The sequence below is a fragment of the Berghia stephanieae genome, chromosome 14 (assembly GCF_034508935.2).
Source record: "Berghia stephanieae isolate SIO BIC M18660-M18661 chromosome 14, UCSD_Bste_1.3, whole genome shotgun sequence".
Classification (NCBI taxonomy): domain Eukaryota; kingdom Metazoa; phylum Mollusca; class Gastropoda; order Nudibranchia; family Aeolidiidae; genus Berghia; species Berghia stephanieae.
In genome coordinates this window covers 17,879,013-17,894,012 of record NC_088373.1, presented here as the reverse complement: position 1 = coordinate 17,894,012, position 15,000 = coordinate 17,879,013, and the positions used below count along the sequence as shown (strand labels likewise).

At 36.9% G+C, this 15,000-nt stretch overlaps 1 protein-coding gene across 3 annotated transcripts in view; it reads right to left on the bottom strand.

Moving 5' to 3' along the window:
- LOC144959594 (uncharacterized) overlaps window positions 1–15,000 on the bottom strand; it is a 40,163-nt gene that overhangs the window by 21,421 nt on the left and 3,742 nt on the right. Inside the window, exon 1 of one of the 3 annotated variants that reach the window (XM_078892214.1) lies at window positions 1,134–1,351. The exons of 1 other annotated variant lie outside the window; for it this stretch is intronic. In XM_078892214.1, the coding sequence (XP_078748340.1) occupies window positions 1,134–1,154 (21 nt within the window). In that variant the 5' untranslated portion in view covers window positions 1,155–1,351. Of the gene's footprint in view, window positions 1–596; window positions 1,084–1,133; window positions 1,352–15,000 lie in introns of those variants that run through there. One more of the 3 variants, XM_078892216.1, reaches the window with a different exon arrangement.

Sequence of the window (15,000 nt, the reverse complement as noted above, 5' to 3'; positions counted from 1 at the left end):
TAAGTTTTAAGTTAATAATAGAGTATTTAAAAGATTTGTTTTTCACATTCTCAATGCCTAATAATCAAACCTCTTATTGAATCAGGAAACAATGGAGAGTTATTTCTTTTTGTTGTTTCTTCCCAGTCAAGATGAACACGTTTGATATTCCAAAGGGTTACGTTTGTAATCTACTCATTGACAGCTTTCATTCCATAGATTACTCGATATGTTTATCTTGAAAAATGAAAAATGCTGATAATTGATGACGTCATAGATTTTTGAAGACGACATAAATAGAAATAAATGAAGAATTCTTAACTCTCTCCTTACCGATCATTTTCAGTATTTTCCCACAATGGCAGGCTTACCCAACAGAACTTTTAAAACAAACTCAAACAAGCTCTCTCCAACACAATTTTATGTTCTTATTAATTAAACAAAGATCATTCTTCAAAATTTGTGATGTACAAAATAAATCTGATTTTTTAATAATGTATATTATGTCGTAACAAATGTGACTTGATAGAGTGAAAGAATGAAATTGGTAGTGAACAAAATTTGGACTTAAAAATGCAAAACCCTTATTAGATTTCAGAGTTTGCTCGCTCACTCACTCAATCCTTTTGGCCTGCTGACACTTGAGGCAATGCAGGGGATTTCCGCCTGGTCCTGTCAGGTGCTATTCATGGGGCCATCTCGAGCGACAGACCTATATTTTTTAGGTACCTCTTTACGGTACGTCTCCAAGTCACCTTGGGATGGCCTCGCTTTCTCTTTCCTTGGGTTGTCCATCGCAGAACAATCCTCATCAATGTTTTATTAGGTCTGCGACAGATATGCCCCCACCGTTGCCATCTTCTCCATTTAGTGATTTCAGACTGTCGACCGGCTAATCTACCACTATAAATGTTTTGAGACACAATTTGAATGCAAAAAATATATCTCCGTGCACAAGTAAAAAACGCCTCGGCGTCATCTTGACGCAAAGAACTTAATTATCAATAAATTCGACAATAGACAATGAGTTCAGTTTTTTCATCAACACTTGAATTTTAAATTCTTTGTTGTTCAACCTATCACCCTGTTCATTGAACGGGCATCTATGCTTGTATTGATATATTAATGGAATGTTCTTACATAAATTTGCTTACCCCATTCAGACGTCCACACATTGTAACCGATTATTTGATGAGATTGTGCGTCAAGCTTAAAATGTATGTCGTTGAACGACTTCGAATGAATTTGAACAAACACAAAACATGATATTTGCACGTCTTCCAGGCATAGCGTGCACATTGAACACCAAATAACACATTTTATTAGCACAAACACAACCACCGCGTCACTAATTACCATAAAGTTGCCAATAAAACTTCAGACATGAGTCAAGACGCTCTGACCTTGGCTTGTCACGTGAGTGGTTCATAAAAACCCTGAAATTGAATACTTCAGTGGTCTGAACAAAAACACATTTTGAATATTTGGGACACAAAACCCATTCTTCAAATATCGACAAATCAAAATGTCACTCGTCTTATCAAACAATCTCAAACCTGGGATTTTCTCAAAGTACTTTCTTGAAGTTTCAGGTTTAAGGGTTTTTACCAAGATGAGCGTCATTTCAATTCATCGATATTTGAAGGGTTAATTTTCTAGCCACAACGTTTAAAATGTTTTAATTTTACTTCTTCAGACCACGACTAAAGACATTTCCATTAAATCTAGTTTTGTTGTTAACTCGATTGATTTTTCTAGAAAACCCAATTTGAATTTTATATATAGATCATTTTAATTTTTCTAGATAACTGAAGTTTTCACCATAATTTACAGGCCGGAAGTGAAATCCTATTGGTGTTCAATAACAACGAAACAGTCTTAGGTCGATACTGAATATTGAATTAATGTCCAAAATATGGGCCGTAGGTTTACTTTTATTCGCGTCTTCAAGGAGAATGAATTTTTCTTAACCAGTTAATTGCCGTACACTGGAACAGTACGTATTCAAAATTTGGCCAGGGAACTCATCCTTCAAATATCGATCTACTTAAAATACCATCATCTTGGCAAAAATTCTCAAACCTGGAACTTTGGCGAAGTCGATTAGCTTTCTAAAATGAGCTTTGGTGCGTATAAATACAAATCTAAGGTAACAATCTGAAATTCTAGTTGGCGGGTCGTTATGACAGGTTTTGTTGATTATCTCCCCGTTTCTCTCGCTCTCTTTCTCTCTCTCTCTCTCTCTCTCTCTCTCTCTCTCTCTCTCATTCTGTCTCCCTCTCTCTCTTTCAACACGCACACACACACACACACACATATATATATATGTATATATATATATATATATATATATATATATATATATATATATATATATATATATATGTGTGTGTGTGTGTGTGTGTGTGCAATTATTAATATTGATGGAAGTCCCGTAGTTCTAACGTATACACCCGTGCACGCCATTTTACTCATTTACGCGCCTTCCACACAACACTCTAAATGAACCACGGATATATATATATATATATATATATATATATATATATATATATATATATATATATATATATAAGCGCTGTTACGATGTGAAGAACGTATATATAAATTAGACAATAGACAATGAGTTCAGTTTTTTTCATCAACACTTGAATTCTAATTTGTTGTCAATATATTTGTCTTAAATGTGTTTTCATTGTAACACTGGTACGCTGGTTTTGAAATATTTGTTCCGGTTTAAATTTATTTGAGCTAATTAAACTACAATTCAGATTAATAACCGTGATTGCGTTTCTTGTATTTAATCCTCCATTTTTCTACTTTGGCTGCTCAGATGTTGGTCCCCTTTGTACTTATTCTCGAAGAAGTATTTAACTCTTTCAACTATTTGTTTGTCATCACGAAATAGATGCACAACCGAGCAAGTCCTTTCCCTCACCTCCTTAATTGAAAATGGATTTGAAAAGAAATTCAAAACAGGCTAAGTGTTCATTGATCTCTCTGCTGCGTATGACACAGTGTGGACTGGTGGCTTGATGCTGAAACTTGCAAAAAATATCCCATGCAGAAAAATCTTGAAACTGCTCTCATACATGACAGGACCTAGGAATTTCCATAGGTACTTGGTGGCAACACCAGCAAAGTCAGAAGAATAAAAAATGGGGTCCACAAGGCTCAGTCTTAACACCAGCATTGTTTAACGTCTACATAAGCGACATGCCTCAAACAACTTCCACAAAACTAGGATATGCAGATGATTGGGCCTTAGAATACCAATCAAGAAACTGGGAAGATATAGAAACAACTCTTAGCAAAGACACCAGTGCCATGAAAAGGTATTTTGACAGATGGTATTTAAAAATGAAAACGACAAAAACAGTTGCAACTGCATTTCATCTTAACAACATGGAATCACAAAGAAAACTGATGATCAAGATTGATGACACAACACTACCAACTGATCAAAATCCAAAATACCTACTCAGAAAACTGGCAGGAACAGCATGGGGAGCATCGTAAACTCTTTTCAGAACATCAACCCTGGCCCTTTGCTACTGTGGCAGAATATTGTGCTCCTGTTGGACGAGAAGTGCCCATACACACCTTGTTGATGTGAAACTAAGAGACTCGATGCGAATAGTAACTGGATGCCTGAAATCAACCCCAACACAATGGCTGCCAGTCATGAGCGCTATAGCACCACCCCACTTGAGGAGAGAGGATGCAACACAGAAATGGATATCCAGAGCTGAAGAAGATAGTGGAACTCCTCTGCAAACCATATACAAAACTGCGCCCCCAACATCAAGACTAAAATCTCGTTCACCTTTCTACCTATCAAAGAAAGAAAACTACAACACGCAAGAAGCCTGGTGCGAGGAATGGAAAAGGAATAAGCCAAACAAAAGGGGAACTAATTGAAGATCCCTGTAAAAGTCTCCCAGGTCTACAGGATCAACCAAAAAAATACAGGGTAGCTGCAAATAGACTACGGTCAAAACATACAAGAACAGCTGCCAACATGCACAAATGGGGGCTCCAAGAATCACCAACATGCCCAAAGTGCAACCAAGCACCACAAGATGCAAACCACCTCGTACTAGATTGCCCAGAGACAAAACAGGATGGGGGATTTGAAACCATCAACACATGTGATGATGACTTCCGAACCTGGATTGATACCTTGAACATAGAAATGTAGCCGAACGATACTACTACTACCATCACAGATTAGTTTACACTCATCATCAGATATCATAAGACACATTTCATGCTGTTGGTGGCCATTATCATTCCTTTTGCCTTTGGACTAGTTGCCTAAACAGCATCCAGCTTCTGATTTCTGGCCTATATTTGAGTTAAAACCCCCACCAGCATGACATCTTCTTTTCTGGGTTTATTTATGAGGTTTTCTATCTCATTTTTTTCTCTCTCATCAGCGTCGATTACTGTTGATACTTCGGTGGGCACCACGAGTGTTGATTATAATTGAAGATCGGTTGTTATTTGATATACTTGCAGAATTCTTAATTTTTAATACTGCTAGCCTATCATGAATGATTCCGTATGTTTACCGATATGGTAGCCATGTCTAACATATTAGGAGCCGACAACGCCCCCCCCCCCCCACTGTCCATTCACTTCAATGATTTTGCCTGTTTTGTGTCTTTTCGTTTCTTGAAGGCATATGGTTTTGATATATATATATATATATATATATATATATATATATATATATATATATATATATATATATATAGATAGATAGATAGATAGATAGATAGATAGAGAAATAGATAGATAGATAGACAGATATAATCATATATATTCACCACATTCTTCAGGTACAGCGCTGTTTCAGAAAAATGTTCTGCTTCAACGCGTTGAAGTGACAGACATTAAAAAAAAACATTAATGAGTTTAAAAGTTATGACTCTTAAAGAAATAACGCTAAACGAGCAGGCTGAAAGCAAAATCGAATCAACCATTCGGTGTTTTGATAATTATGTTAGCGTCCTCCGATTCAATCAAAGTATTATAAATAAGTGACTAAAACAAATTCTACGGGTATCTTTCCAATCTTTTCTAGTTCTACCACCATTTACTGCAAGACAACATGTAGTGACAAATGTGTTCTGAAAACCATCTTGTTATTCAAATATCAATATCTGATTAAAATTACCTTCAACTTGCCTCTCCCCCACCCCCCCCTCCCCCCCCTTCCCTCGCCCAAAAGAATAAAAAAAACCACTTTCTACCCGATGAGTTTAATAAAGTGCCAGATGTGGGAGTTTTTGACAAGACGAGGGTTGTTTGAATCGGTCCAGATTTGAAGGACGAGTTGGTCTTGTGGCACAAATAATATTGAATACTGTAAGAGAGTAAGCTTATGCAAAAAGGTTTTACGAGAATTCTAGTGAAATCACGATCAATTATGAGGACAGTGTGGCTCAACGGTAAGGTCTTTGCTTCGAACCCGAAAGGTACCGAGTTCGACCACCCGCCGCCTAGCTGTCTGGCCTTGAGCAAGTCACCTCGCCCTAGCTCAATTTGCGGCGTTGAGTGGGGCTGACGCATCGGTTATTCCAGTCTTCCCACGGAATAGACCCTAGAGACAAATTACCCCTATGGGATGAATAAAAGGAATTTATTTTATTTATTTATGTTTATTTTATTTTATTCCAGCAAATGAATTGAATAAATTTAAGAATCATGTATTTCGGTGAAACTTGGTCAATATTTAATGGTTTAGGACAGTTTCACGTCCCAAGTTAATGGATTGGTTATTATATTGAGTACTAGAAAATTACTTTTTTTTTTGATCGGTGTTACTTGGTATTGGGGATAAAAGCATTACATTATAGTCGGTATTTATTATTTAGGCGTACGATGTTATTTGAGCGTAAAGACTGAACTTTGGTGAAAGGAATTGTGGGAACAGATTACAAGAGGGTATAAAACAGTGTGTTTCTGGATTTCTATGCTATTCTACCTTTTGATTCGAGATTATTTTGCATTCTACTTCACTATGAGCTGCACTTTTCTTAGTATGCCGAAAGTTCATACTAAGAATCTTCATATTACGGACTTAGAAATATTCCACAAACGAAGTGGTTAATCAGTATCAGATACTGAATAGTGCAAAATCACTATTCAGTATCCATAAGGAACTTTTTTTTGTAGAGTTAAAAGTGAGAGTGAGACAATCTCGGTGGCAATGTAAACAAACTACTGACCTACTTCCAGATTGAACACGTGCAGTTACCTACAGCCCGGTTTGTTCGTAACAAAAGTTGTCAAAATATTTTGATTGTTACTTTTTAATTTCTGCTATTGTGCAATTCATATAATTTAAAACATCAAAATAAGAGTGGCATTCAAATTTTAAAAAATTAATGTCTAAATAGACATGATTAAAAGTCCACAAAAGTGTAGTGACTATGGCGGTTAAGCTGTTTGACTCTGAACTTAAAGATGGAGGGTTCAAATCCCAATTGGGGTAATAAAGAAAATGTTATCAACATTTAAAATTCCGTCTGTCTATTACTGTTTGTTAAACTTTTATTTTAATCATTTTATTTACTTGTTATAATAATAATAATAATAATAAATAATAATAATAATAATAATAATAATAATAATAATAATAATGATAATAATAATAATAAATAGATGATGATGTTAATAATAATGATAACGACAATGATAATAAATAAATAGGTAAATAAATAACTAAATAAAAAAGTAAATAAATTGATGAATAATGCATTTAACAAATAAATAAATTCAATAATTGATAAATTGAAAATAAAGGAATAATGTAATAAATAAAGCCTACCAAAATTTAAACCTGTTTTAAAATAATCTTGTCTATATTTTTACATCTCTGAAAAAAATGTCCATACTTTCCATAAGTATATTGTCGGGTTTCGGCGGGTTTCGTAAAAAAATGTAATTGATTTTTTTTATTAAACCCGCCAAAACCCAGTCCCAGGTTCACTACCCACTGGTGTACACATTTTCTGAAGGATTATATGTTCATCAGAGCATTTTAATCTTTATTTGAAGTAAATCGGATGATTTTTCATGAAGTTATGGTCAGATGTATGGGGAAGGTATCCAGCAACTTTAATCAAATTTCATACTTTCTAAAATTTGACTAGCTATAAACAATATTTAAAAGTGAAATTAAATTTTAAAATTTCCCGAAATGTACAAAAAGGGTTGTTTAATCATTTATGACAAGAACTTATTTTTGATAAAAATTGACTTTCCAACTAAACTTGACAATATATCAGTTCAAACCTTTTAACCATCGGACTGATTATGTCATTCACTGTCACGTATAGTTATATAAAATAAGAAATATTGCAGTGCCCTACGTACTAAAATCACAGCAAGGTTTTGACAGCCTCAAAACTCAAAACTCAAAAGCCCAGGACAGTGACCAATGGAAACAATTAACAACATGGATGGAGAGAGCAGCTATAATTATCGACCATGACTGAATCACACAATTCTCAGCAAGAGTCATTTGGACCTCGAGGCCTAGTACTACTACTACTACTACTACTACTACTACTACTACTACTACTACTAAACACAGACATACAATACAACTACTATACTACTATACTATGACTACTAACACTATACTATATACCTATACTATACTACTACTACTACTCACTACTAACTACTTACTACTCACTATACATACTACTACTATACTACTACTACTATACTACTCTACTACTACTACTACTACTACTACTACTACTACTACTACTACTACTACTACTACTACTAACTACACTACTACTACTACTACTACTACTACTACTACTACTACTACACTACTACTACTACTACTACTACTACTACTACTATACTACTACTACTACTACTACTACTACTACTACTACTACTACTACTACTACTACTACTACTACTACTACTACTACACTACTACTACTACTACTACTACTACTACTATACTACTACTACACTACTACTACTACTACTACTACTACTACTACTATACTACTACTACTACTAACTACTACTACTACTACTACTACTACTCACTATATACTACTACTACTACTACTACTACTACTACTACTACTACTACTACTTCTACACACTACTACTACTACTACCTCTACTACTACTACTACTACTACTACTACTACTACTACTACTACTACTTTACTACTACTACTACTACTATACTACTAACTACTACTACTACTACTACTACTACTACTACTACTACTACTACTACTACTAACTACTACTACTACTACTACTACTACTACTACTACTACTACTACTACTACTACTACTACTAACTTACTAACTACTACTACTACTACTACTACTACTACTACTACACTACACTACTACTATCTCTACTACTACTACTATACTACTACTACTACTACTACTACTACTACTACTACTACTACTACTACTACTACTACTATACTACTACTATACTAACTACTATACTACTACTAACTACACTACTATACTACTACTAATACTACTACTACTACTACTACTACTACTACTACTACTACTACTACTACACTACTAACTACTACTACTACTACTATTACTGTAATACTACTACTGCTACTATACACTACTACTACTACTACTACTACTACTACTACTACTACTACTACTACTGTACTACTACTACTACTACTACTGCTAACTACTACCTATCTAACTACTACTATACGTAATACTACTACTACTACTACTACTACTACTACTACTACTACTACTACTACTACTACTACTACTACTACTACTACTACTATATTTACCCATATGAAATAAAATGTGATATTTTACCATAGAAATGAGATCCTCACCCAGTCGCCACGAAAGTTCAACAGGCGAAAATCCAGGATAACACGGTGACATAATAATAGAACTAAGAGCCGTGTCATGGTTCATTGAGTTTTGATTTGTAACCCACCGTATCTAAACGGTAATATGTTGAGATGAATCGAAAACTGAAAAGTAAATTTAGTTTGAAATGATACGTAATAAAAAATTAGGTGGGATTTTTTGACAATTCATGAAATGGTTTTTATTCTTCACCTTGATGAATAGAATTAATTAATCTCAATATTTCTATTATGTAATGTCGCTCTGAATTCCAATTTCCATCACCCCGTTCGTCATAACATAATACAACTTTCAAACAACGGGTCACATTTAAATGAAATATTTCAACTTTTCGAGATGTTCCCTCCTTGAGCTTAATTGAACAGTATATTTTTGACCAATCAAAACACGAAATTTGTGACACACCCCCAAATAGGGCTGGTTATTTACAAACAATAACGTGAATGAAATCAACCTCTGATGAATGTTATTGTTTTTATACCGCCATAAGGTGATTCGTTATCACATGATTTTCTCGATCATATTATAAAAGTTTACAAATAGTTTTCTGTGTTGGTTCCATTGATCAAGCGCTAGAACAGTGGGTATTTTACTTAGACAAATGTCATTGATAGTAAAACCTGTGTAGTTTGCTATGTTTACCAATTACTGACATTTTTTACAGTATTACGACTATTCGAGAGCCGTGGTTATCTGTGACAATTGAAATTAACTTTATTGTAAGAATAGTTTGACAGGATTTTCCATAAATGGATTGATACTTTGCGCTCAGCCAAAAAGGTCACAAAATTGGCCAGCCGGAAATAACGTACCAACACACAAAATTATGTGTAACTTGAACGTTTATAGATAGAACGAAGTTGACATCACTCAGGCCTTTGTTATTATCTCTCGCCATCCATGTTTATGAGTAATTCTCACTAAACTGTATTAACCAGACTAGAAACGTTCAAGGTTAAACATAGTTTTGTGTGTTGGTCCTTTATATTTCCGGATGGCAATGTTGTGAGTTTCTTAACCAAGCGCATATCATCTATAATCTGATTAATCGTTAACTTTTAGCCCGACACTGGCCAAAAAATGACGTCAAAAGACCAGTCTTTGGCCACAAAAGAAAGCAAATCGTGAGTTGTATTCAATAGTTCAACCAATTGGACCACTTGTTTCCATGAGCACTACTAACGACAACTCACTAGGCGATGCAAAAAAAAAAAAAAAATGACGTCCAAAGACCAGTCCTTTTGGGTCTCAGCGTATCCATCGTTAACATATAGCCTGACACTAGAACCCTCTAGGACAGGCAGTTTGACGTCATTTTTTAGGTTTGTGTAGCGTCTAGTGAGTTGTCGTTAGTAGAGCTCAAGGAAACAAGTTATTTCATTGGTTGAACTAGTGAATACAACTCACGATTTGTTTTCTTTTGCGGCAAAAGACTGGCCTTTTGACATCATTTTCTGGTCATTGTCCGGCTATAACTTTACAATGGCTACCGTCTCAGTTTCAGGCTACGATGGCTACAGTCTCAGTGGCAGGCTACAACTTTACGATGGCTACAGTCTCAGTGTCAGGCTACGAAGGCTACGGATTAATACAGTTTAGTGAGGACTACTCATAAAACTGCTGCTTAAAATCAATAACAAAGACTTGAGTGCCGTCGATTTCGTTCTGTCAATACAAGTTTGACGTTTATTTACATTAAAATAGTAGTAGTAGCGTATGGCTACACCTCCAGATTATGTTTGCCGATCCATGATGTCAGGTCATCTCTGGCCTCAAAGATCGTCTCATACCCCCCTTCTAACGTTGTTACTGGGGATTGCAGGACCAGATGATCGATGGTTTGGCGTGCCCCTTTGTAGTATTGGCAGATTGGTGAGTCAATGAGTCTCCATCGATAGAGGCTTTCTTTACTGCGGCCATGGTTGGTTCTAAGTCGGTTCGTGGTGACCCAGTGTTTTCTTTTTGCTGTTTTAAAGTCAGGAAGGCGCAGAGTGGGGTTGGTAATGAATTGTCCATTTTTTGGCAGGTTTAATTGCCATTCATTGGTCCAGGCAGTGGTGATGTCAAGGTTTTCTATTCCGGATTTGTGGAAGGGTCTTCTGGACTTAAGTCGATTTGTTTGTGGAGGGTCTTTTACTATTTTTGCCAGGGGGGTATTTATTGCCAATATTGAGTGGGCCTTGTTTAGCTCTTTTTGATTTGACAGTGCTCTTCTTAGGTGTGGAGGGGCTATTGCGCTGGTAACTGGGAGCCATTGTGTTGGTGTGGTTTTTATACAGCCGCCTATCACTTGCATGGTGTCTCTTAATTTGGTGTCAAGTTTGTTTGTATGTGAGCTCCTTGTCCATACTGGGGCACAATACTCAGCCGCACTATAGCAGAGTCCAAGCGCTGTTGTCCTCAATACTGTTTGTGATGCTCCCCATGATATGCCAGCAACTTTTCTGAGAAGGCAGTTTCGTTTTTCGACTTTATTGCACAGTTCGCGAGATGTTTTCTGTACGTTAGTTGTCTGTCGAAAGTGACTCCAAGATATTTGGGGTTATCGTCGTTTGGTAGTATTGTGTTACCGACTTTTACTTGGACGGGTTTATTTGCCAATTGGTTGTTCAGGTGGAAAATCGTGGCCACTGATTAGGTGGTGTTCATTCTTAAGTACCATTTATCAAAGTAACTTTTGAGGGTTGAGGTGTCATGGCTCAATTCGTTTTCAATTTCTTTCCAGTTTTTTGATTGGCAAGTGAGAGCCCAATCATCAGCGTAGCCAAGTTGGTGTGATCTTGTTTTTGGCATGTCATTGATGTAAACATTAAATAATGTTGGTGCAATGACTGAGCCCTGTGGTACACCATTTCTTATTTTATAGGCTTTACTTTTGTTTGCCCCTAGAAGTACATGGAAGTGTCTAGTGTTGGTCATATATGAGAGAATCTTTAATATTTTCCTACAAGGGATGGCTTTTGCTAGTTTATACATTAGTCCTGTTGTCCAGACGGTGTCATACGCAGCGGAAAGGTCTATCAGTACTGCTCCAGTTTTTAGTCCCTTCTCGAATCCAGACTCTATGTGTGTTGTTAATGCAAGACACTTGTTCTGTTGTTCCTCTGTTTGGCCTGAAACCTGCTTGTTCGACAGGTATGATTGGGTCGATGTATGGGGTGATTCTTGTTAGAATAATTCTTTCTAAAAGTTTATATAGGCAGCTGAGGAGGGAGATGGGTCTGTAGCTGGATGGTTCTGTTGCGTCTTTGCCAGGCTTTAGTATTGCAATCACTTTGGCGTGTTTCCAGATTTTTGGGTAGGTGCCCTTTTCTATGATATCACTCTTTGTCTCTGCTAGCCACCGAATTCCCTCTGGACCCAGATGGGTTATCATAGGGTATATTCCATCAATACCAGCAGCCTTACCGTTTTTTACATGTTTGATGGCCTGTTCTATTTCTTGACATGTCACAGGAATGGATAAGAAAATACCAGTATTTGGTTGCGTGGTTAGTATTTTCTGGTATTCAACAATATATAATATATATTTTTCAAATTTTTTATTTGGCTTGTGTTGTCCACGTTGCTTAATTTCTTTGGCAATAGCATCTACCTTGATAGGTGCAGCGCTTTTTGATTGGGGTGGAGTTGGATCAAGTTTTTTAATGGTTTGCCATGCGTGTCTGCTTGAATGGCTCATGTCTAAGCCTTCTACTACTTCTATCCATCTATTTCTTCGGTTCTCTTCAAGTGATTGTAATAGTTCTTCAGCTGTGCTTTGATCCTGTGTTCTTTCATATTCTTCCAGGAGATGTTGACTCTGTTCTGACCAGCACGGTATATAGCGCTTTCTGAAGCCCCTTGGGATTGTTCTTTTTGCACATTTTAGAATTAATTTTGTGAACCTGTGTATATTTTCTTGTTTAGGTTCTAATCTTTTACAGGTCTTGTCTATTTCTTTTGAGAATTCCTGCCAGTTGGCTTTTCTGAAATTCCATCGAGGAGTTGGTAGGGAATTCATCATTGGCAATTTAATGCCTGTTGTGAGGATGATGGGGCGATGTTGGCTATGGGGGAAATTGTTTAGTAATTCTCTTGTTGTTGAGGATAGTGGGAGGTTTAAGTCTTTAGATACAAATGAGAGGTCAGGTGTAGTTTCACTCTGCCATCTGGCTGACCTGAAGGTTCCCTTTCCTTTTGGGTTGTAGATTAATTTTAGGTTACATTGGTTTGCCCATTCGCTTAGTTCATTTCCTGCTTCGTCATTGTTTTTATATCTCCATTCATTATGACTTGACTTACTGACTTAGATGCCTTTCGCGTCTCGACCGAAAGATCGGGTCGCCTTGGTTGTTTCCAGTATTTCCTGTGTGAGGTGTCTCCAATATTGCCGGTCCTCTGCTAGGGTTCTCAGATTTTCAAGGTCCCCTGCCGTTATGAGACTAATGCTTTGTCCAAGTGTTGTGAGGTTTTTGTTTAGGATCACAGGGAGTGTTGTGTTCGGTCTTCCTCTGAAAAGGTTCCCGTGTTTTTGGAAGTATCCCGACATGGCTTGGTTAGCTGGTATGTTTTTGTCCCTGCGTAGTATGTGACCGAAAAGTTGCCATCGTTGTTGTAAAATGTCAAGGGAGATTGGTCTTTCTTTTGTGATCTTATAGAGTGATTCATTTGAGATCTTTTTTGGGTATTTGATGTCCAGTACCCTTCTTAGCTGTGTGCGATGGAAGGCATCCAGATGTTCTTCTTCGGATTTTGTCAACGCCCAAGTGCCGCAGTTATACAGAAGTACCGGTTTTACAAGAGCATGGTACAGTTTCAGTTTGGTTTTTTTCTTTATTTTGTCACCTCTAATCCATACATTGGTGAGTTTACTGAGTGCGGCGTTTGATAGCTGTTTTCTTCTTTGTACATCCTCGGTGTCTCCAATTAGTGAGCCGACTTTCTTTGTTCTTTTCCATTCCTCTTTGTTCCTCGATATTGTTGTAAATTCGGTTTTATTGGCATTGACTTGGAGGTTATATTTCATGAGGGTATTTTGTATGATGTCTATATTTGCTGGTGTTGATCCAATAAAATCGACATCATCTGCATAGGCGATTTCTCTAGGGATTGCATTCTCAATATGAGTCGTTGGTTTTGGAATGACTTTTCGAACTTCTTTCAGAGCGTGTTCTAAGTATATTGTGAACAGAATCGGGCTCAGACTATCTCCTTGGGGGGTCCCGATGTTACTTTCGAACTGCGTCTGTTTTGTGGCCCCGTATATCCTTGGTTGTATCTTTGTGTTGCTGAGGAGAAATCGGATTATTCGGAGCTCGTCTTCGTCTACTATTTCTGTTAATATCTCCAAAAGTTTTCATCTGTCGATCGTATCAAAGGCTGCGGACATATCGATTCCGGTTATTGTTATGGATATGTTTTCTTTGAGTGCCTTTGCTGCCAACCATTTATGTGTCCATACAACGTCCGATGTGCTTTGGTCTTGGCGAAACCCGCTTTGGCTATGTGATAGATAATTTTCTATTTTCGGTCTAATTCTGTTGAGGACAATAGTTGACAGTGTTTTTCTTATGGTATTCAGTAATGTTATTGGGCGCAGGTTGTTTACGGGTCCTTTCGTTTTTCCTGGTTTTTGTATTGTAATTAGGACACCGCTGTTTATGTACCAGTCTTTGTGTGTTGAGAATGTTTTGTTCATTATGTTTGCAATGCTCAGGTCCAGGGAGAGGGTACTATTCATTATGGTGACTGTTAAAGTCGCCTGCCAGTATGGCTGGATGGTTGGTGGGTGTTTTTGGTGGGTTAGTCCACTCGGTGTTAGGCGGTTTATAGATGTTTGATATTTCTGTATCACCAAATTTGATTGTACATCTCTGCGAACCACTTTGCTCTGTGTGGCCACCTAGGTCTGTTGTTTGATCTGGGGCTCTTGCATAAGTGATTATTCTATACTTTGGGTGGTTTTGTCTATTGATTACGGAATAGCCGCTGATATTATAGCGTGAGGGGGGTGAGTTGTCATTTAGATGTGTTTCTTGGAGAAGTGCTATATCAATATCGTGTTCGTTAAGTAGTTTGGCCAGATATTCACATTTTGCCATTGATATTCCC